The sequence below is a fragment of the Diadema setosum genome, chromosome 8, assembly GCF_964275005.1.
Source record: "Diadema setosum chromosome 8, eeDiaSeto1, whole genome shotgun sequence".
NCBI lineage: Eukaryota > Metazoa > Echinodermata > Echinoidea > Diadematoida > Diadematidae > Diadema > Diadema setosum.
Genome location: NC_092692.1, coordinates 23,312,174 through 23,337,650, shown reverse-complemented (window position 1 = coordinate 23,337,650; position 25,477 = coordinate 23,312,174). Strand labels below are relative to the sequence as shown.

General features: G+C 40.9%; 1 protein-coding gene across 1 annotated transcript in view; it reads right to left on the bottom strand.

The window, feature by feature from the left end:
• The window catches only part of LOC140232380 (nuclear distribution protein nudE-like 1-A), a 225,960-nt gene that overhangs the window by 9,144 nt on the left and 191,339 nt on the right, over positions 1-25,477 (bottom strand). Inside the window, exons 7-8 of the mRNA XM_072312507.1 lie at positions 17,994-18,079; positions 6,861-6,949 (exon numbers count right to left, since the gene is read on the bottom strand). Coding sequence (XP_072168608.1) covers positions 6,861-6,949; positions 17,994-18,079 — 175 coding nt within the window. The remainder of the gene's footprint in view (positions 1-6,860; positions 6,950-17,993; positions 18,080-25,477) is intronic.

Below are 25,477 nucleotides of genomic sequence, written 5' to 3'. Positions count from 1 at the left end.
CCCCAAGGGACATCTACCATCCAAGTTTGGTCACAAACAGACAAAGGGATCAAAAGTTATGAGCCATAATCGAAATGCGCCATAAAAACTGAACATTGGGCCCTAAAAGTTTGTTGACCCTTGTCTATGACCTTTGACCTTGTGATGACCTTCAACTCCCCAAGTGACATCTACCATCCAAGTTTGGTCACAAACGGACTTATACATCAAAAGTTATGAGCCATAATCGAAACATGCCGTAAAAACTTAACATTGGGCACTACAAGTTCGTTGACCCGTCTGTGACCTTTGACCTTGTGGTGACCTTGAACTCCCCAAGGGACATCTATCATCCAAGTTTGGTCACAAACAGACTTATGGATCAAAAGTTTTGAGCCATAATCAAAACGCGCTGTAAAAACTTAAAGGGATTGTACAGTACTGGTTGTGGTGGGGATTCAGGTTTATAACATTCGTAAATGAGATAATGAGAAACCTCTAATGAAATATGAAAGAGCATGTAGTTAGAAGAAGGATTCAACGTTTATTTGATGAAAATTGGTTTTCAAATGGCTGAGATATCCAAAAAAGTGATAATAATAAAAGGTGACAGGCCACGCCTTTTATTAGGATCTCTTTGTTTCACCTTGTTTTTGGATATCTCAGCCACTTTAAAACCGATTTTCATCATATAAACTTTTGATACCTCTTAGAATTGCATGCTCTTTGACATCTCATAGAGTGGTTTTTGAATATCTTGCAAAACGTTTAAAGTTAAATCCTCACCTCCAACAGAACTGTACACACCCTTAAATATTGGGCACTAAATGCTTGTTGACCCCTGTCTGTGACCTTTGACCGTGTGGCGACCTTCAACTTCCCAAGGGACGTCTACCATCCAAGTTTGGTCACAAACAGACATATACATCAAAAGTTATGAGCCATAATGAGTTATTCTTTCGGAATAATGAACATAAGGCAAAGGAAATAACGATGCCATAAGAATTCAACTTATTTTCTTGCCTCAAAGATTTTCAATACTTATTTTCCGAACTACTAACCCCCAATGTCAGACTAAAAATCCGAAAATTAAATAAGCTTCACTTTCTGATGTTTTGTTAATCCCAGAAATTTAAAGGAACAAGTTGTGTTATTCGTTTTCAGGGTAACGTAATTAATTTCATATCTCGATAAATGCACCTTTAGAATCACAAAATTCGTGCGGTTACGGATTAATGAATCGTATATATTTTTCACATTAACGAATATCAATCACGGCAATCACGGCCTGTCACATTTGCCTATCTCGTCTCACAGCGTTGATTCATGTCCGTCCCGTTTTGTCCGTGATGGCCTGAAATGTGACTGCCGTGGTTGCTGGGAACATGGTGTAAACGCGGCTTTTAGCTTTACACAACCCAATTCCACATCTCCAAGAGCCTGAAATGCTCAAAAGCGAGATTCTCTTTGCAGGTCCACTTGAGAATGGACAGGTTGGTATTCCTCCTGTGCGGAAGCAGTCAAGCTGTAGGCCTATACATGTATCCCCTTTCCACGGTCAACTACATGTGCCATCAAACAATGAAAGTATCGATCGGGCACCAGGTACACATAGTCATGAATAGACATTGCGCTAATGGGCTCACAAACTCTTTTGTTGTACACATGAATATTGTCACTGGAGGCAGGTGTCTATACTGAGCTGAGCCTCCATCGCTGTGTACATCTTCATTCGAGTTTTATTGCGAAACAAGCACACGCAGATTAGTAACGGCATTGCACAAAACACAAATCTCTTGAGAGATTTTGAAAGAGCTGGATCCGAAACCTGGACCCGTTTCTAGACACTGTACGTTTTAAATTTTATTTGAAAAAACAAACGCATATTCCCCAAAGTGCATGCAACTTTGCGATTTAAATTCAAGTGCGTTGCTGTGAAGATATGCGTGTGAATTCGTATGATTCTGTCGAGATGATTTTTCAGTGCCGACTGAGTTGAAATAGGATGTGTGATTTTCCTTCCCTAAGTCGCCATGTTTTTATTTGTTTTGCTTAAATTTCTATTGCCATACTCTGAAAATGAATTGTTCTCGCGCTCCGATTCGCAACATTACCGATCTGTACGGCGCAGGCCAGTCTGAAATAAAAAGAAGAAAAAAAAATTTGTTAATCCGGAAACGACATCTTTCGGATTACTAACCTTCGTAAAGATGAATATCTTTCCATCGTCGGACTTATTTAACTTTGGACTGAGATTTAAACCTTCGGAATAGCGAACTGCAGTAACAATAATTTGCTACTATTTTTTCATTGACATTTCGTGAAGCACGATGCGTTTCGGTAGTTTGAAACGTGTAAATGTTGCGATGTCTTTCCCCTGCTAGTGCAGACTAAGTTCGGTCACGGCGAAAGTTCCGTTACGAAAAAAAAAATAAAAATATGATTCAAGTCTTTTCAACAATAGCACGCTTCGGTATAGATTTTTATGCGTTTAAACGCAGTTTCTAGTTTCGTACAGAAACCGCAAGTCTTTTCTGCAATGCTCTTGCGTTTTAAATACAGCATTGCTTGTGATTTGATGGACTTGCATTTGACTTTTAGAATTGCGTTTAAACGCAATTGAGTTTAAGTTTCTTACAATTTTCTAGTGTCGGATGATTATCAAACGCAAGTCTTTTCAGCGTTCCGTGTGATTTGATGGACTTGCATTTGATTTTTGGGGTTGCATTTAATTTTTAATTTTGCGTACGAAGTAAAAAATAATGCAGGTCTTTTCAACAATAACTCACTTCCGTAGATGTTTAGAGATGCGTTTAAACGCAGTTTCTTATAATTTCGTTCAAAAACTGCATGTCTTCTCGGCATTTAAACACAGCATCGCGTGTGATTTGATGGACTTGCATCTGATTTATAGAATCGCGTTGAAACGTAACTGAGTTTTAAAGAAGTTCCCTACAATTTTCAAGTTTTGTACGATTATCAAACGCAAGTCTATTCAGCGTTCCGCGTGATCACAAGGACTTGCAATTGCATTTGATTTTCAGAGCTGCGTTTAATTTTTAATTTTGCATACGAAAAAAACAAACAAAATAATGCAAAACTTTTCAACAATAACGCACCTCTGTAGATGTTAAGAGATGCTTTTAACCACAGTTTCTAGTTTCTTACGAAAACCACAAGTCTTCTCTGCAACGCTCTTGCGTTTGAATACAGCGTGGCGCGAGATTTGATGGACTTCATTTGATTTTAAGAGTTGCGTTTCAACGCAATTGAGTTTCAGGTTTGTACAACTATTTTCTAGTTTCATATGATTATCAAACGCAAGCCTTTTCAGCAACGCACTTGCGTTTATGTGCAAAGTTGCTCGTGATTTGATACACCTGCATTTAATTTTCAGTTGCATTTAATTACATGTAGTTGCATTTGATTAATTTTCTAAAAACGGGCCCAGGTTTCTATGAACGCTTCGGAATAATTAACGTTAGAATATTCGGATAAACAGAAACACCTACACGTGTATCATGTTCTGATAATGATTTTCTACTAGGACCTTTATGTGTTCACAGTTTCTGCGTTTTGAGAATAACGAGCAGGAGAAAAGGGGGAAAGTGAACTGCTTTGGGTAGGCAACTACATGTAATTCTCCAAAGAATGTAAATGAATGTATGCCCTTTCATTTCGTGGAAAAGTGAGCAAAGAAAATGGGATTCCATCGGGATCCCGATGGAATCCCATTTTCTTTGCTCACTTTTCCACTAATAATTTATATTCTTTCTGGTCAGTTTATTCTGTCTTTATTTGTTACCCTTTCATTTCTGGCGTACAAGACAATGGACGTATGGCGCGAACGCTACCACGCCGTATACTAGCGAATTACCGAAAACAATTCTTTTTCAGAGAATGGCGATAAGATTTTGAGCGGAAAAAAAATATGTCGACTTAGACGAGGGAATAAACACGTATTTCAGCCCAGTTGGCACTAAAAAATCAGGTCAACTTACGCGAGTTGTCGACTTCTAAATGTCGACTAAGACGAAGAAATTTTCAAGGAATAACAAAGGCAAAAATTGGGACTTTTTTATCGTGTCGACTTTACTGTACTATAGCTCCATAGTTTCAGCAGAGCCAGATGTGTATGTACCTCCCTGGTTTCAGGCAGGTACTGTAGCTCTCATCAGCTAGCTCTCGCCAACTCCAGCACGTGTCTCCATCAGCATGCACGTATTATACAGCACAGGGTTACTATACATAGCCCCTGTTCCCAGGCCCCATGCAATTGACACGATGTTTACGACCCATTCAGCGCGTACGCAAATTCCTTTACCTTGCGGTTTTGCCTGGCGGCAAACCTGCTTTGAAGTTCCTGGAAATTTCCACCAGCCTGTTGCCTGGCTGGCACGGCCATGGGTGTCAAGTTTCCGTCAATCTACCTAGCTATTGTGAATGTTTTTCTTAATACACTTGTCACTTCATTACACACATTTTGCTTCACCTGAGAAGCTGCTTACAAGAGTGGTCTCACGCTCATACAATTGTAAAGGGAATAAATACTATTTCGGATGTACTTTTTGATTACGCCTCTCATCGACGCAAATTAAGGTAATAACAGCGTTACTAACGCGTAATAGTGCGATGCCTTTGGTGGTTTCATTTGTTTGCTAGTTTGTCCGTTTTTTAAGCTTCCATGAAATCAACAGTGTAAGTGTTCAGCACAAGCCAAAGGGAAGACTTAATCCGGGCGTTCCCGAATGCTGGCTACATGGAGCGATGGCTTCGTGGTCGATTGGGTGCAGTGAAGTTGACACTATTGTCTTCGAAACAAAGGCACTAAACAAAAGACTTTTAAGCTGGCGTTCCTGAACGCGGACGGCATGGGCGCATGCCAAGCTCGAGCCAAGCTGGCTACTTAACAGATAAGAAGGCATGCCGGACGCGGGCGAACGCTCGTGATAGTAAATCTGTCACGCCTTACACTGTCCACAAAATTTATTACAGATGGAAGGACGAACGGATGGATGATGGACAGACGGACAACCCAAAAACATAATGCCTCTGCCGACACTCTGTGGCGAAGGCATAAAAATTCCATGCAACTGTCAGAATGGTCCATCCACAAACAATTTAATTGACAAATTTTAACAGAACAGTTGAATCTACCGCTCTGAAGCATCTCATATCTAATTCGAGCTCAAGCTGGGGCTCCTGACAATCAACCATGTGCCAGTGAGCTTACGCACGACGGACGATGCAACAGATGACACGAGAACGATTCTGGATGATGAATAATTGCAATAACTCACTTGAGCCTTTGGCTCAGGTGAGCTAAAACCGGCTTTGCGTCTGAGCTCCTCCCACTGAACGATGGGGGCTGTGTCTTGGCATCTTTGCTCCTAAGCCCTACATGTTGCCACCATGTCACCCTCTTTCAGGCTACGGTCACATCTCAGAGCGGCGACCGACCGATTTGTAGCCTGCTTGGTCGCCACTGAAATTTTGGCACCGCCCAGCAGTTTTTTGAAATATCGAGCATGCTGTAAAACCCCAGCGATGCCCTGTCAATTTCCTGTCGGTCACTGGTCGATTTTAGGTTAAAAATTTGCGAAATATGGGGATTTCTCCCCGCAGAGACTGAGCAATCACCGAGTGATGCCCCATTGGCAACTGGACGATCTCCCACCGGCCACCGCCGATTTTTACAAAATCGCTCAGCGACCGAGGGGTGATCGATAGGTCATCTACCGGTGTCCCGTAGGCGTACCGGCAGCCGCCCCCGGTCTCTGCCCGAAATTTTCCACCAGCTACCTGGGTTTATTAATATACCTACGTGATTTTTGATGTGTTAATTGATTTATTAATTGATTAATCAAGCCCCAGTTTTCCTTCAGTGCTTCTGTCATTTTTATCTTTGTGATTTTTAGTCCCTAAATCGCTTGACGGCGACCGCCCGATCTACTCCCTTGGTTTTCTTCTGTGCTTTTGTCATTTTTGTCTCTATTATTTTTGTTCCCTAAAGCGCTCGGAGGCGACCACTTGATTAGGCCAGTGCCTGGGCGGTTGTCGCTCGGACACCAAGCATATTTTGGGCAGCGAGTGAAAACTGGTCGGTCGCCGCTGAAATTTTAACTCCGCGTTAAAACTTCAGCGGTGACCCACTGATACCCTAAAAATCAGTAGTTCCTGGTCGGTCACTGGTCTGTCACCGGTTGTTGTCCGACCAAAATTGGTAAAAAACTTGCTGACCGGTTGCCGAGCAGGCTGATTTTGAGAAGTTGTGACCGTAGCCTCACTGCCCTTTTCAGCACTGATGTCAGAATCACAATCCATTAAAGATGGGAGTCATCTTTGTAATTTGTGGTGTCTGGTAATGACAACCAAAGTGCTTGAAGTCTTGAGAGAGGTCTTCTCATTTTAGATGACTGCACCCTCACAGCCCTAAGAGCTTGCCAGCCAGAGCTTTCAGACAAACCATCTGTCATAAAACAGGTGATACTTCATTTGGAGATACACAACATTCAATCAAGATCATGATTTCATAAGTAAAAGGGTCTTCCTTGGAAAGCAGGTCTGCTGGGTATCAGTGGAACTGAATGGAATGTCTGTTAAAAATGTTGTGAATAAATTAAATTGAAATAAAAAACACAAGTCAGAGAACATTTAATAGAGATGCTTACAATCAACTACTGCATAATCTAGGCCAAATCAGAATCAACATGTGCATAGTCATAGTTTTAAAGTGTCAAACATTTGTTGCATAACTGCAGAGCATGTGCCTGAAATAAAAAAGTAATAAAAGTAAAACAACAATCACATCTTTCACCATAGATAGGCATTTCTGAAAGAATATAAAAAACTAGAATTGGTCAAAATATAACTCCTCTCACCGTGGCGTATCAGCAGGACTACCAGGCTTCCTGGGAACTTCCTTATCTTTGACAAAATTTCTGCATGAGGCAAGTTTTGACTCCAAAGCCTGCAAGGGAACAAGAAGTCAAACAAATACTGTCAAACAAAGTGAAAAATTAGAAGTTTTTGTACTTGTACTCAAATTCTAACTAGTACAAAACCATATAACAATATCCTAAAGAGAACATATCCACTTTAATACACAAGGGTGATGGACGCCAGAGGATGAATGATCAGAATAACTCACTCAAGCCTTTGGCTCAGGAAAGCTAAAAAGGCACTGGAAATGTCACTATGGTGACTGGCTTGTCACCATCATATTGCATCATTTTGTGTTGTACATCCTGACAGTGTCAGACCACAATTTCACATGACTGGTAAAAAATTTAAATGATATGTTTGAAAGTTTTGTGGCACAACCCCTAGTGTGTTTTGATATTGTTTATAAATTCCTTGAACCAGATTTCATTTGGATGGCTAAAATGTTTCAGAGAGCGAATATTCAGAAATTTGAGCATTTCAGAGAGTGAATATTCAGAAATTTGAGCATTTCAATAGACCTTTGACCCTTGCCCTTTAACCCTACAGCCCAAATCCGTCTTCAAATTATCACTAGTCTCTGTAATATCTAATTTTCATGACAATTCTTTGAGCTATTTTCAAAACATTGGGAATATAATACTGACATTTTAACTTTATCATTTGTGACCTTGCATCACAAAACCAACAACAACACTAGTTTTGCGGGGAGAACTCAAACTAATTGAAACAGGTCAACCTGGTGAATCTTGAGTTTTCTGTATTGTTTGAATGAAAAATTTTTTATTTTCTTTTACATCATTCTAAAGTTTGGGATCATCAAACGAATGGAAAATTGTGATTTTTGAAATTTTTCTAGAACATGTTTTCGTAGAATGTTGTGATTGAGTGTGTCTCAAAGTCCCTTTTTCTAATTTCTTCAAAGCCCTTTGCACACTCTTCCTTTTCAACTCTGATAAAGTTTGAAAGGATAATACTACTGCTTTGAAATTTGGCATAAGTCATGGATAGAACATGTTAATAGAGCATGTTCAACTTCAGCTTAACCTGATAATCCCTTCATTGTCGTTGATGTGAAGTTTTACATCCTGTTTTTGTGCCATTCATGGCAAAGAGCATGGCTTGTTAACGATTAAACACTTAAAGACCTGATACTTCAGAGCCCCTTTTCTCAGTACACACTTTTCTAGTGTGTGCATTTTTAAAAATATTAAGATACATTGTACATTGTAGGTAGGAGAGTCCATTTAAAATGAGTTACAAAAACATCATTTTAAAGTTGAAAGTCTTCTGTTTCAGAATCTGCCCTTTACTAAAAATCCACGTCTGGTGATTTTTTGTTGATTTTGTGACGCAGTTATCAAATTTAACCATTGACCCCCTGGCCAAATCTTTCCTTACAGAATCATTGTGCAATTATGTATACCATACTTTATTGTTAAAGCGTATGTACTAAGTAATTTTCAGGGTATCGAGAAAATAGTGTAATTTCAGCATTAAATACCAAATTTTTAAATCTTCACCTGACTTTTAACCCCATGAAATTGATTTATGCCCTTGAGCATATGTACCCCCAGGTTGATAGGCACAACTTTGTCTACTCACACATTTCTATGCCAAGTTTCACTTGGATACCTCAAACAAAATTAATTACAGACAGACTAACAGATGGACAGACAACCCCCAAAACAAAAAGCATCAAGCAACACTTCATGGCAGAGATATAAGATTTAAACATATGGAATCAAATACAAACATCTAACATTTACAATTAAATAATACTATTTAAACCTTCACTGTAAGGCGTGACAGATTTAATTTCACGAGCGTTCGGCCGCATGGGGAACGCTCGCGTTCCTCCTTTTGTTAGGGGACGCCCCTATTCCTCCTGCGTGCAGAATGGGGGGCTTAATCCCTCTATTCATCAGCCTAATGAGGGCGTTCCTTGGACGCAACAGAACGGACTTGCTCACAAGTCGCATTCATGGCGTTTCTTTACGCTTTAGGAACGCAAGGACTATCCCAACCACGTGCCTTCCGTGCACGGCTTCACCTATGAAAAGAACAATTTGCGCTGGCAAGTGCACAATTTACGGTGGACGCCAGAATTCCACATCGTTCCTGCCAGTTAAAAATAAATCGCGTGGCAAAAAACAGGGTGAGAGAAATCGTGCACTTCAGACAGTTTACAAACGATTGCGACTCCACATGCATTTTTAATCGTCAAGTACAGTCGCCTACGCTACGGAGTAACATTGCACCAGTTCGCAAAATTCTCTCGACTCGCAGTTTCCAGGCGTCATGATCGAACAGGGCTGGTATTCCAAAAGTTTTGCCAAAGTTTTGCGATTATTCACAAGCAATAATTCACAAGCGAGAAGTTGCATTCTGGTTTACTTTTCGATGACATTAGTCAAGGCTCGACACTTACGGTGGCCCGGTGGCTCGGGGCCACCAAAAACGCACGTCGGGCCACCAAAATTTCAGAAATGAAGATTTTGGTGGCCCGATCGGGCCACTAAAAAAGTCGGATGTTTGCCTTTACTTTCGAAAATGAACAGCGGTAACAATCGGCTCCGTAAGATGCTAAAATAAATGTCATATGTTTGCTCTTAATTTTGGAAATGAATAACGGTAATATTCGACTCCGTATGATACTAAAATAAATGTCGGATGTTTGCTTATACTTTTGGAAATGAATAACGGTAAGAGTCAGCTCCGTACGGTGCTTAGATTAATGTCAGATAATATTGATTTTGCATTCGGAAATGAATTAAGGATAACATTCGGCTCCGGAAGATGCTGAAATAAATGTCGAATGTTTGCTTTGACGTTCGGAAATGAATAATAATAATATTCAACTCCGTATGATGATAAAATAAATGTCTGATGTTTGCTTTTATGTTCGAAAATAAATAGCAATAACATTCAGCTCCGGAAGATGCTAAAATAAATGTGGAATGTTTCCTCTGACGTTCGGAAATGAATCAGAGTAATATTCAATTCCATACGGTGATTAAATAAATGTCGGATATTTGCTTTACTTTCGAAAGTAAATAGCAATAACTTTCAGAAGATGCCAGAATAAATGTCAGATGATTGTTTTTACTTTTGGAAGTGAATAGCAGTAACATTCTGCTCCATACCATGCTAAAATAAATGTCGGATATTTGTTATTCCACACTGCTCGATTAAAAAAAAAACAAAAAAAAAACTGTTACGATTCGCTATTTTAATATGCTGAAAGTTCGCTTTTCTTATAAGTTTCGAAATTTCGGACGTTATATAGCTGATTCGAAAACGAAGTTTCTTACCACGAATATGATAATTCCTTTACAGATAAACGACCCACCTTTTTTCCATTTTCGGATGAATGAACCATCTGAATATTTTTTTTTTTTTTTCCAGAATGATGAATATCGTGCAAAGAAGTAAACGATGTCACGTTCAGAAATAAACCCATATTCCCGTCACAGGAAAAGATTCGGCGTTTTTAATTTTCTTTTAGCCAAAAATGATATAAGTTTCGTACACATTCTCACATTTACGAACCTTCGGAATAATGCCACAAATGGTATTAACGAGCCCTAATACAATTTTGGATTAACAAATTTATTAGTTAAGGCATATCAAATTTGCGTGTTTTGCGGGTTCTGCAAAAAGAACCATCGGATTTACGAACCTTATTCTTCTTTTGGAATAATGAACATAAGGCAAAGGAAATAACGATGCCATAATAAGAATTCAACGTATTTTCTTGCCTCAAAGATTTTCAATACTTATTTTCCGAACTACTAACCCCCAATGTCAGACTAAAAATCCGAAAATTAAATAAGCTTTGCTTTCTGATGTTTTGTTAATCCCAGAAATTAAAAGGAACAAGTTGTAATGTGTTATTCGTTTTCAGAGTAACGTAATTAATTTCATATCCCAATAAATGCACCTTTAGAATCACAAAATTCGTGCGGTTTCGGATTAATGAATCGTATTTATTTGTCACATCAACGAATATCAATCACGGCAATCACGGCCTGTCACATTTGCCTATCTCGTCTCACAGCGTTGTTTCACGTCCGTCCCGTTTTGTCCTTGATGGCCTGAAATGTGACTGCCGTGGTTGCCGGGAACATGGTGTAAACGCGGCTTTTAGCTTTACACAACCCAATTCCACATCTCCAAGTGCCTGAAATGCTCAAAAGCGAGATTCTCTTTGCAGGTCGACTTGAGAATGGACAGGTTGGTATTCCTCCTGTGCGGAAGCAGTCAAGCTGTAGGCCTATACATGTATCCCCTTTCCATGGTCAACTAGTCATGTGCCATCAAACAATGAAAGTATCGATCGGGCACCAGCTACACATAGTCATGAATAGACATTGCGCTAATGGGCTCACAAACTCTTTTGTTGTATACATGAATATTGTCACTGGAGGCAGGTATCTACTGAGCTGAGCCTCTATCGCTGTGTACATCTTCATTCGAGTTTTATTGCGAAACAAGCACACGCGGATGAGTAACGGCATTGCACAAAACCCAAATCTCTTGAGAGATTTTGAAAGAGCGGGATCCGAAACCTGGACCCGTTTCTAGACACTGTACGTTTGAAATTTGATTTGAAAAAACAAACGCATATTCCCCAAAGTGCATGCAACTTTGCGATTTAAATGCAAGTGCGTTGCTGTGAAGATATGCGTGTGATTTCGTATGATTCTGTCGAGATAATTTTTCAGTGCCGACTGAGTTGAAATAGGATGTGTGATTTTCCTTCCCTAAGTCGCCATGTGATTTTGTTTTGTTTAAATTTCTATTGCCATACTCTGAAAATGAATTGTTCTCGCGCTCCGATTCGCAACATTACCGCTCTGTACGGCGCGGGCCAGTCTGAAATAAAAAGAAGAAGAAAAATTTGTTAATTCGGAAACGACATCTTTCGGATTACTAACCTTCGTAAAGATGAATATCTTTCCATCGTCGGACTTATTTAACTTTGGACTGAGATTTAAACCTTCGGAATAGCGAACTGCAATAACAATAATTTGCTACTATTTTTTCACTGACATTTCGTGAAGCACGATGCGTTTCGGTAGTTTGAAACGTGTAAATGTTGCGATGTCTTTCCCCTGCTAGTGCAGACTAAGTTCGGTCACGGCGAAAGTTCCGTTACGAAATAAAAAAAATATGATTCTTAAAGTCTTTTCAACAATAGCATGCTTCGGTATAGATTTTTATGCGTTTAAACGCAGTTTCTAGTTTCGTACAGAAACCGCAAGTCTTTTCTGCAACGCTCTTGCGTTTTAAATACAGCGTTGCTTGTGATTTGATGGACTTGCATTTGACTTTTAGAATTGCGTTTAAACGCAATTGAGTTTAAGTTTCTTACAATTTTCTAGTGTCGGATGATTATCAAACGCAAGTTTTTTCAGCGTTCCGTGTGATTTGATGGACTGGCATTTGATTTTTGGGGTTGCGTTTAATTTTTAATTTTGCGTACGAAGTAAAAAATAATACAGGTCTTTTCAACAATAACTCACTTCCGTAGATGTTTAGAGATGCGTTTAAACGCAGTTTCTTATAATTTCGTACAAAAACTGCATGTCTTCTCGGCAATGCTCTTGCGTTTGAATACAGCGTCGCGTGTGATTTGATGGACTTGCATTTGATTTATAGAATCGCGTTGAAATGCAACTGAGTTTTAAAGAAGTTCCCTACAATTTTCAAGTTTCGTACGATTATCAAACGCAAGTCTATTAAGCGTTCCGCGTGATCACAAGGACTTGCAATTGCATTTGATTTTCAGAGCTGTGTTTAATTCTTAATTTTGCGTACGAAAAAAACAAACAAAATAATGCAAGACTTTTCAACAATAACGCACCTCCGTAGATGTTAAGAGATGCTTTTAACCACAGTTTCTAGTTTCATATGATTATCAAACGCAAGCCTTTTCAGCAACGCACTTGCGTTTATGTACAAAGTTGCTCGTGATTTGATACACCTGCATTTAATTTTCAGTTGCATTTAATTACATGTAGTTGCATTTGATTACTTTTCTAAAAACGGGCCCAGGTTTCTATTAACGCTTCGGAATAATTAACGTTAGAATATTCGGTTAAACAGAAACACCTACACGTGTATCATGCTCTGATAATGATTTTCTACTAGGACCTTTATGTGTACACAGTTTGTGCGTTTTGAGAATAACGAGCAGGAGAAAAGGGGGAAAGTGAACTGCTTTGGGTAGGCAACTACATGTAATTCTCCAAAGAATGTAAATGAATGTATGCCCTTTCATTTCTGGCGTACAAGACAATGGACGCATGGCGCGAACGCTACCACGCCGTACACTAGCGAATTACCGACTCGCGGGAAAACAATTCTTTTTCAGAGAATTGCGATAAGATTTTGAGCGACAAAAAAGATATGTCGACTTAGACGAGGGAATAAACACGTATTTCAGCTCAGTTGGCACTAAAAAATCAGGTCGACTTACGCGAGTTGTCGACTTCTACATGTCGACTAAGACAAAGAAATTTTCAAGGAATAACAAAGGCAAAAATCGTGGACTTTTTTATCGTGTCGACTTTACTGTACTATAGCTGCATAGTTTCAGCAGAGCCAGATGTGTATGCACCTCCCTGGTTTCAGGCAGGCAGCTCTCATCAGCTAGCTCTCGCCAACTCAAGCACGTGTCTCCATCAGCATGCTCGTATTATACAGCACAGGGTTACTATACATAGCCCCTGTTCCCAGGCCCCATGCAATTGACACGATGTTTACGACCCATTCAGCGCGTACCCAAATTCCTTTACCCTGCGGTTTTGCCTGGCGGCAAACCTGCTTTGAAGTTCTTGGAAATTTCCACCAGCCTGTTGCCTGGCTGGCACGGCCATGGGTGTCAAGTTTCCGTCAATCTACCTAGCTATTGTGAATGTTTTTCTTAATACACTTGTCACTTCATTACACACATTTTGCTTCACCTGAGAAGCTGCTTACAAGAGTGGTCTCACGCTCATGTAAGGGGAATAAATACTCTTTCGGATATACTTTTTGATTACGCCTCTCGTCGACGCAAACTTAAGGTAATCACAGCGTTACTAACGCGTAATAGTGCGATGCCTTTGGTGGTTTCATTTGTTTGCTAATTCGTCCGTTTTTTAAGCTTCCATGAAATCAACTGTGTATAAGTGTTCAGCACAAGACAAAGGGAAGACTTAATCCGGGCGTTCCCGAACGCTGGCTACATGGAGCGATGGCTTCGTGGTCGATTGGGTGCAGTGAAGTTGACGCTATTGTGTTCGAAACAAAGGCACTAAACAAAAGACTTTTAAGCTGGCGTTCCCGAACGCGGACGGCATGGGCGCATGCCAAGCTCGAGCCAAGCTGGCTACTTAACAGATAAGAAGGCATGCCGGACGCGGGCGAACGCTCGTGATATTAAATCTGTTACGCCTAAATGCATGGTATCACAAACATAAATACATATATACATGCACTGTTTCAAAATGTATTTCATTGAATCAGTCATCATTAGCAAAGAAGAAATTTTTTAAATTGCAATTTACATGATTCAAGGTTTGAAGTGTTTTGTTTAAGATTGGTTCAGTGGTTGGCAACAAAAGAATATAGCTCATTAGTTTTGTTCTGGACTCCAACTACATCAATTCAGTTGAAGCGCAGAGTTGAAATAAAATTTTCCCTAAATGTACACTGTGTGTATGTAGATATAACATATATGTGAGATATGAGAAAGGAAGGAGAAATCGGTGTGTAGCTTTGACATCATTATTCCTCTTACTGTTCCTCCTTTTTGGAAAAGCGCAAGAGTTGAAAAATTGGTCTCCGCCGGGAATCGAACCCGGGTCTTTGGCATGGAACGCCAATGCCTTAACCGCTCGGCCACGGAGACGTCATAGCGATTCAGGCAGACCCAAGCTCGAATACCTGACGGACCAACCTTTCATCTCTTTATGCGCATGTTCCTTTTTGGGGGTCAGAGAGTTATAAATAACAACCAGCCGCGTGCCTCAGCTGGATCTGCAATGAGATTCAGGTAGCGGTGAATTGGGATAATGTTTTCCGAAAGAAGTCACCACTACAACAGCTTTTTGGCTTCTCCTGAATAATTTTGCGTATGTGAGATGGTGGCTATCCTCCATGCTTCTGAAATGCTCAAGATATGATGGAGACGATGTGAAGCCATTAAGCCATTCTGTGTAGATTTTTTATGACTGCAGCAGAATCGCTGTCTACTGAGATGGGGGTATTACCAAAACTTTCACTTGAACAGATTGTCTGATTTTCTACAAATTTTACTGATGTGTAATGCTAATATTTCTGCATTTACTGAATCCACATTTATCCTTTGGAACATCCCCATTTCTCACACAATTGCTACATCTGCAATAGGGACATGACCCTGAATTGATACCTTGAGGAAGTTTACTGATCTTGACCTAACTGAGCACTGACCTGTGACCCTCTCTGCAAAAAGGATATACCAGCACTTCCCATTTTCTTCCTACCCATTACACCAAGTCAAGGAGCGGCATAAGCGCTTGCCCAATTTCCTGGGGCAAGTGAAAATTAAAGTCGGGCAAGTGTCTTTATAGAACAATGAGAAAAAATGCTTGCCCAAAATGGGCAAGCAAAAAAGTTTTGAAGCCACCTTTTCTTCACTCCCCCCAATAAACCCACGAAGTCAATCATACAGATGCACAAAGATAATGATTGTTAGTGATGCAACACACTTTAATTTCATTTCAGCAACTTTCTTACACCTACGTGAAGAAGGGTTAAAGGACAAGTCAACCTTCATATACATGCGGATTGAGTGAACGCAGCAATATTAGTAGAACACATCAGTGAAATTTTTTCGGGAAATTGAACAATTTGTTCATTGTCACATGTGCAGAACAATATTCAAGGAAAATATAAAGAGAATTTCACAAAATTGTATTTTTTGAAAAAGGCGCACATTTTCTCGACTTGTCGCTGACGTATGTTGAGGGTAATATCATTCCCCCTGCCTCCAGAAAGAGGCAAGTCAAGTGTTCTTTTATTATGCAAGAAAAGTGGAAATATGTTGAATTTTCCTTATATTTTCTTTATATTGTTCTACACATGTGACATCACAAGCTGTAGTAGTCTTCTCATCCAGTAGTAACTGAGCAGACACTTCCAAAAAATTCATAACTTTTGAACAGATTGTCTGATTTTCCTCAAACTCTCACTGATGTGTTCTACTAATAATTGCTGTATTCACTCAATCCACATTTTAATGAAGGTGAACTTGTCCTTTAATGCAATGCAACATCAACACTCAATTGAACCAAATTTGTTATTCCAGTGTGTTTAAGTGCGCAAGTCAATATATGCTGCTTATGCAAATGATTGTGTTTTATTAAGCCCTTAACTTACAAGAGATTTTCTATACCATTTTCTGTATTATTTTTGGACTTTTGTTTTTGCAAGTAAGATTCATTCTCAAGCAAGTGTTCTGAAACAATTCAAAAATCTACTGGTGAAAAAAAAAGATATGTAGTACCATGCAAGTACTTTCAATAATCATTATTTCAACCAACCGGTTTCTTATTTCTATCCTTCTAAGCAAGTAATATTACAATTGGATATTCTTATCTGAAGTTACATCTGGAATATGACACTTACACTGTATTAGCACAGACTGAGGTTGTGGACAAAGAATACTAACCTCTGCGATCACTTTTTCCACATAATCTTTAAATCAATTTTCCCTGTCCACCAATTTACATCACCATGTACATTCCATGCTGAAGTAACGGTGTAAAAAGATAGCAAGTGTAGTGACCTTTGAATCTGCACTTGAACCACTTACCACTAAAAATATCAGTGATGATAATTAATACCCCTTGCCCAACACACTAATCATAACAGCTACTCTTGAAAAGTATGTCTCACATAACTTAAACTCATGATCACCACATGTGCCAAACTTCCCCCTTGATTACTCACAGAGAAAGGAAGAATTTCAATCTACAAGGCTTTTTCCTGATTTGGGGAGCAAAATGCACTGTTACTATGGCAATACACTTCTGCTGCTCTTAAAAATTTGTCCTGCACAACTTTACATCAAAGTCATCATGTGACCAACTTTATCAATGTCACCACCTTCTCAATCATTTCAAAACTGGAGTTCAATCAAGGATTTTACGGTATGTACCTGATTTGGGCCATATTGCACTGTTACCATCATGGCAATGCATTTTCCAATCTGCACTCTTGAAAAATGAGTCATGTGCAACTTTGCATCCAAAATTTCAGGTGAGCATTTTTTTTTTTGGTTGAATTACTTAAAAAGTGTAGTAGTTTACTCTACAAGCCTCTAACCCAATATTGAGGCATGATATGCTGTTACCATGATGGCAATGCTCTTTCTGCTATTAACTAAAAAATGTGTCTTGCACAAATTTACATTAAGCTTAACATGTGTGCAAACTTTCTTCAGAATAGTTTGAAAGCTTGTCGAGAATCGATCCTCAAGCCTTTCACCTGATGTCGAGGGCCATAATGTGCTGTTACCATGGCAACCACTTTCTGCTACTCTTGAAAAATGTACCTTGTATAACTTTACATTGAGCTCAACATGCGTGCCACATTCATTTGAATCATTTGACAACTGGAGAAGTAAAGTTTGATTTGCAAGTTTTTCTTTTTTTACGGGAGGGATTAGTGTCATGTTACCATGGCAATTAAAACTTATTTTCCATCAAATGACTTCTTTATATTGATTTTAATCAAGAACAATGCTAAAATGTCTGTCAGGCTCAAAATATTGTCACTATTAATCATCTGTTCTACATATAGGTACCTTGAAGATCACTTCATGACTACTTGTTAGAATACGGAAATGATTTGAACTTACCATAAATATTGCATTTTACTCTGTAAAGCTTCCTTTCCTATTAACCATCATCTTTCAATCAATTTCTAGCAAAAGTCTGTATGGCCAAAAGTGATGTGTACTGCAATAGACAGGTGACTTGCAGAGCCCAGTGTCAAAAAGATTTCCTCTTCATGCAGATTAGAAAGATAAAACTTACCCCGACTTTTCTGAGTAGATCCCCAACAATGTTGAGCGCAGATACCCTAGCGGATGGTGTAAGGGGTGCACTGCCACTGTTTGCTCCTGATGTCAGGTATTAACAAAGAAACCAAGAAACAAACACAATCATACTGACTTTCTAAAAGAATCAAGAACTACTGGTGAAACTAGACTTCGAAATTTGTCAAGACATACAAATTAGGTGACCTATTCAATCAATGATTGGGGGCATTTGGATATGTAATTTTTTTATTTGAATATTGACAACAGCATATTAAGAATGACTGGCATAGAGATCAAGGCACAAAACAGTAATTTTCTAAAGATTCATGTCATAATTTTCTCTTTACTGTGACATTATCAACTTATCAAATCACTGACCCTAATTTATATAACTCAAATGCCATCTGATCAAAGATGTGTTATCCATAGAATGACTCATCTGACATTGTGTTAATAAGCCCAAAGTATGAGAACAACAGGCAATGTATGTCACAAAATAACATGAAAATAGGTTTGACCTTGGACCCTAATTTAAACAGCCAAGATGGCATCTGATCAAGTAGTTGTTGCTTGATGAAATGATTCATTTGACATGGTGTGTGGGGGTGATAGGACATGGGTTGCCCAACAATTTGACCCTTGACCCTGATTTACATATGCAACATTTTATACTTGTTGCATAAAAGTTTTAAACTGAGAAAAACTCTGATAAAAGATGAAAACTGAGGTCAAACAAATTTTATGCAACAGGCCCCTAGTCTGACCATGAGAATCAGATAAGATCCTCATAACAAGATACAATTGGCTGCCTGTCTGTCAATGTACTGTATGCCAGCACCAAATGATCTGTGGCAGACATTCCCCCTCAAAAGAGCAAGAAAAACAAGAGACCCGGAGGTCTCGCGTTCACCTGAGTATCACAAGTTTACCTTCCATGCATTCTGACACTCTTACCTGAGAACATTGGAAACTTGTGGTGGGGTAGCTTTGAGAGCTGGGGGCATGGTGTCCATTTGCATATTCCATCACACTGGTAAAATACCTGCAAGGTACACTGTACTTTATAGAATGTTGGACTATGCAGTTTTGGGGGAAAAAAAGACTTAAAGCCCTATCACTTTTGATTCTAGAGAATAATATTATTGAATATTCCTTAATTTCGATGGTGCATTTGGATCCCCCCCCCATGAACAAACTTGGAACTACAGTCATCAATGTACAAACTCAAAGTAACTTTGCCTTATCAAGTCTGGCTCTAGAGAAGAATTGTAAATATTCCTTAATATTGGGGGGTTAGGCCCCCGCAGGTCCCCAAAGGGGAGCATGGTGCCCTGTTGAACAAATTGAGATCTTAACCCCCTGGCATGCTACCTGTCAAGTTTGGTGAATATTCATCAAGGGGTTTTCAACGATTATGAACATGTACAATTTACATCACCGTTTGGACCCATTCAACCCCATTCCCTTGGGTAACATTGGGGGGGGGCACCCCTGATTCTCCATGAACAAACTTGAAACAACAGTCATCAATATACTGACTCATTGTATTAATTTAGCTCAATCACTTCTGGTTCTAGAGAAAATCTTTAAAGATTCCTTACGGGGGGGGGGGGGGGGGGGGGGGGAAGGTTGGGGCGGGGCATGGTGCCCATTTGATGGAATTGAGATTCTGTCCCCCTAGGGATGCTACCTGCCTAGTTTGGTGAAAATTCATCGTGGGGTTTTCCAAGAAAGAGATGAAAATTTACAATTTAGGCCCCAATTTTGGCCCCCTGGGGCCTCCAGGTGGGCATGGTATCCATATGATGGGAATGAGATTCTATCCCCTAGGGATGCTACCTGCCAAGTTTAGTGAAAATTCATTACGGCATTTGCAAGAAAAATATAAAAATGTACAATTTGGGCCCCATTAAAAAATAACATACTCGAGCAGGATTCGAACCCACGTGGGTTTGAATCCTGCTCGAGTATGTACGCCCATGATTTTTTATCATGGCTACTACTAAAACACTGATCAATTCAGTGCTTATTTACGTCGATGTAGGGCAATTTGTCAATCAGTTGCAATGAAAACATCTCGACGGAAGAACTTCATAAATTTGAATAACAAAGCAGTACCCGCTGCATGCTATAAGGATTAGAACCAACACTTGCTGTCGGGCGAAAGCTCGGTGGTCTAGTGGAGATGACGCCTGTCCGGTGATCAGGAGGTCGTGGGTTCGAATCCTGCTCGAGTATGTACGCCCATGATTTTTTATCATGGCTACTACTAAAACACTGATCAATTCAGTGCTTATTTACGTCGATGTAGGGCAATTTGTCAATCAGTTGCAATGAAAACATCTCGACGGAAGAACTTCATAAATTTGAATATCTAACTCTTGTTGTCCGCAAGTCATCCTGAATGTCCTTGTTCATGATTTAATCATTCCTGGTGTCTGCCTGGCTACGATTAGCATATTCTGGGGTATTTCGCGCTCTTCCGGAGTGATTCCTAGGACACTCCTAGGAGTGTCCGCAGTCAGTCCACGGACATTCCACTGACATTCCTAGGAATGTCCCAGGACAAGCCGCCGAAATGACAGAATTTTATTAGAATATTATTATTATTATTATTATTATTAATTTGCTTCCGCAACCCTTCCTACGCTTGTCTGCGCCCTAGCGGACGTCCGCCCTAAATAAACACGAAGTGCGGGCAGAGCACTGTTTCATACTAGAGGCTTGTCTGGAGTGCACTTGAGTGCCCTTGGGTGAGCTCAGGCACACGTTACCAAGGCAGCTATTTCTTTCAAAATTGTTTCTTTCTTTCCTTCTGACTTAATATTTATTATTTCCATCTTCTTTGGGAACCAATGGGCAGATTTCAACCAAAATTGCTAGGAATCATCCTTTCAAGGACCCAACGTTTTTTTGCATGTTATTATTATTATTATTATCATTTTTGGGGGGTCTCCTAGCGAAAGGGAGAAGGGGCCTTAATACACAAGGAAATTGCATCAAGTGTATTGATTGCGATACTTCGGTTAGCGGCTAGCCCTCCGGGCGTTTTGTTGAAATATGATGGTTAGTGTGCTGCCATGGTAACAGTATATCATCGCAACAAACTGACATAATCTTGCAGATCAAAATACTTCCTTAATTTTAACCAAATGCTCACGATAGTTGGCACGCACTTTGATCTTGGAGTGAAGACATAGAAGACACATTCGTTTAAGGATGGGTACTGCATCGCATGGTAACAACATATAGCAATAAATCAGAGAAAATACAAAAATTGTTTGTTTCTCACATAAGGCCGTCGTATGCGTACTAGTGCGTGAGTATAAATTATCTTCTGTAATATTTCTATATAGTTTGTGGAGAATGAAGCCTTGACTGGCTTGTTAAAGGGACACTGCTAGCGTGTAATCGGCCAGTTAAGGGTGGGGGTATTAAACCGTTCCTGAGATAAAGATTCTGTATTTCTTTTAAAAAAAAATATTTACTTAGGGTGCATTGTTAGGAGATTTAGCATTCCAGGAGTAAGAATTAAGGTGATCAATAATTGTTCCAGGCAGGATTAGTGATCATGGCTAGTAATTTTGTGAAGGGGGGGGGGGGAGGCATTTTTCTGACATAGATATGTCAATGTATTGAGTCACTGTGCTGCCATGACACTTCATATGTCTGGGTCATGGATGGTGATACAGAGGGGCATGGGGTGACCACCCCCTATGATTTTTTAGATCACATAAACTGGGGGCTTAACCCTATAAAGAACACGGGGGGGGGGGGGGGGGGCGGGCACCAGATTTTCATTAATTGTGCTATTGTGGACGACCTCTGGACGTCATCCACTGTTCAGCATCTGGTATGAAAGTTTCAAACAAGAGAACCAGGAGTCTCACGCTCACCTGAGAATCACAAGTTCGGCTTTCACGCAGTCATTAATCTAAATTACACACAGCACTACTAAAATTTGGCTGGGCATTCTCAAGTAGAAGATGAAGATGTACCTCATAATATCAATTTTAAATCTATCATTTCTGGTTCTAGAGATTTCTGAAGATTCCTTTTTTTTGGGGGGGGGGGGGGGTTGGGGCCCCTGGTTGGGGCATGGTGCCCATTTTAACAAACTGAGATCCTAACCCCCTATAGCTAAGTTTGGTGAAAATCCATCATGAGGTTTTCAAGGAGATGAAAATGTACAATTTAGGCCCCAATTTGGTCCTCACCATCCCTCCCCCTGCCCCCAAGGGGGCACCCCTGGATCTGCTATGAAAAAACTTGAAACTACAGTAATGAATGTACTAACTCATAGTATTAACTTAGCTCTATCACTGATTCTGGAGATTTTGAAAGATTCCTTAATTTTGGGAAGTTTGGGCCCTTTGGGGGCCCCCAGGTGGGACACGGTGCCCATTGAATCAAATTGAGATCCTATCCCCCTAGTGATGCTACCTGCCAAGTTTCGTGAAAATCAGTCACAGAGTTCTCAAGAAGAAAATGAAAATGTACAATTCAGGCCCCATTAGGACCCCTCCCCACCCCCTTTCCTGAGTCCCTAAGGGAGCACCCCTGATTTCGCCATGAGCAAATTTGAAACTACAGTCATCAATGTACTAACTCCTAGGATTAACTTAGCTCTATCACTTTTGGTTCTGAGAAGAAACTTTTAAAGATTCCTTCATTTTGGGGATTTGGGGCTCACCCTGGTGCCCCCTGGGTGAGGCATGGTGCCCATTTTAACAAATTGAGATCCTAGCTCCCTAGAGATACTACCTGCCAACTTTGGTGAAAATGAATCATGATGTTTCAAGAAGATGAACCAGATTTTCATTAATTGTGCTATTGTGGACGACCTCTGGACGTCATCCACTGTTCAGCATCTGGTATGAAAGTTTCAAACAAGAGAACCAGGAGTCTCACGCTCACCTGAGAATCACAAGTTCGGCTTTCACGCAGTCATTAATCTAAATTACACACAGCACTACTAAAATGTGGCTGGGCATTCTCAAGTAGAAGATGAAGATGTACCTCATAATATCAATTTTTAATCTATCATTTCTGGTTCTAGAGATTTCTGAAGATTCCTTTTTTTTTGGGGGGGGGGGGGTTGGGGCCCCTGGTTGGGGCATGGTGCCCATTTTAACAAACTGAGATCCTAACCCCCTATAGCTAAGTTTGGTGAAAATCCATCATGAGGTTTTCAAGGAGATGAAAATGTACAATTTAGGCCCCAATTTTGTCCTCACCATCCCTCCCCCTGCCCCCAAGGGGGCACCCCTGGATCTGCTATGAAAAAACTTGAAACTACAGTAATGAATGTACTAACTCATAGTATTAACTTAGCTCTATCACTGATTCTGGAGATTTTGAAAGATTCCTTAATTTTAGGAAGTTTGGGCCCCTTGGGGGCCCCCAGGTGGGACACGGTGCCCATTGAATCAAATTGAGATCCTATCCCCCTAGTGATGCTACCTGCCAAGTTTCGTGAAAATCAGTCACAGAGTTCTCAAGAAGAAAATGAAAATGTACAATTCAGGCCCCATTAGGACCCCTCCCCACCCCCTTTCCTGAGTCCCTAAGGGAGCACCCCTGATTTCGCCATGAACAAATTTGAAACTACAGTCATCAATGTATTAACTCCTAGGATTAACTTAGCTCTATCACTTCTGGTTCTGAGAAGAAACTTTTAAAGATTCCTTCATTTTGGGGATTTGGGGCTCACCCTGGTGCCCCCTGGGTGAGGCATGGTGCCCATTTTAACAAATTGAGATCCTAGCTCCCTAGAGATACTACCTGCCAAGTTTGGTGAAAATGAATCATGATGTTTCAAGAAGATGAACATGAGGATCAAGCGTGAACCTCTTATCTACAAGGTACATACGACCACCTATCTGTTACAGTACGCTATTATTTCCTATAATTGCCTATAGATTGAACTTAAATTTGACACAAATGGCCTACCATACACCGCCTGTGTCCCCTGGATCGTACCCATGTAACCCATCACCCGCCATGACACTTCCTCCAGTTCCACGCACCAAGAGAAAACCCGCAACCGGGACACGCAGACATGTCATGCTGCGAGGGGTACATCTGTAGGAGGGGGGACACAAATAGGTGGTTGTATGTACCTCGTAGATAAGAGGATCACACCTGATCCTCATGATCTACTATCAGTACATCTGACCACCTATCTGTTACAGTATGCTCAACTGACATGGATTAAACAGGAGGCTTGGCTGCAAAGGGCGGTGTATAAGCGGGACTGAGCTGCCGACAGCAGGGCTGCCCGAGAGAATGAGGGCACTGTGGCGGGGATGTTCCGGAGATAAAAGGAGATGAAGGAGTTCAGGGAGCGCCAATAAGCTGCATTCTGAATCTCAACAGACCACACTGTTGAACAGGGCCCAAGAGGCACTAATCCCCCTGGTATCGTGTGCAGGGGGCGACACGCCAGGCAAGATGGGATCCGGGCCGGCTGCTCTGATGGCGGCAACAATTTACTTCCAGATGGTGTCTCTCGAAGCCGGTGAAAAGGGTTCTTTCATAATCACAAAGAGCTGATCACCGGAGCGACGGTCCTTAGCGTGCGCCCAATAATACTTGAGTGTGTGCACCTGACATCAGACCTTATCCTACACCACGGAAGAGTGGGCCGACAGCAGTTGGATATAAATCTCAACCAGCTTGGAGCCAGCTGTCTGGTTCTTCACCACATAGGACAGTCTGGGAATGAGGCGCACCCCTGCGCGTTCCCAACGCACATGCCCCAGCGCTGCCAATAGTGCTTGCAAGGTACTGCAGCGCTGACCAGAGGCAATCGCCAAGAGAAAGACCATTTTAACGGTCACATCTATGAGGGAGGCCTCAGCAAGGGGCTCGAAAGGCGCCCTAGCGAGGGCCTCCAGCACCCGAGGGAGGCTCCACAATGGGAGCAATCTCCGAGTTGGGGGACGCTCCAGGAAGAAAGCGCGGACCAGGCCTGTCAGGGAGGGGGCAGTTGAGACACTGGCCCCGTCCGTGAACCTGGCATGAACGACCACGATAGCCGAACGGTAACCATGGATGGTCGAGACAGTCAAACCTTTATCAAAAAGGGAAATCAGGAAGTCTGCAACATTGCTTAGAGGCGCAGAACAGGGATCCACCCCATGTGATTTGTACCAGCTGAAGTATCCAGCCACAAGGGAATTATACAATTCCCAGGTGGGCTCCCATTGACTGCGAACGATTAAAGTCACAGCCCGCTCTGAAAGGCTCGCCTGAGCTCAAGATTCCCGGACAATAGCCAAGCAGTCAGGTGGAGCATGGCCACAGGACCCCAAACAATGGCTGGAAGATCAGGTCTGGGCGAGCAGGGAGGAGCCTCGGGATCCCCACTAATAGGCTCATCAGCTCAAGGAACCCCATCCTCTTGGGCCACCATGGCGCTATGAGGACAGTCACTTGGTCCTGCCTCACCTTATGCAGAACGCAGGGAATGAGAGT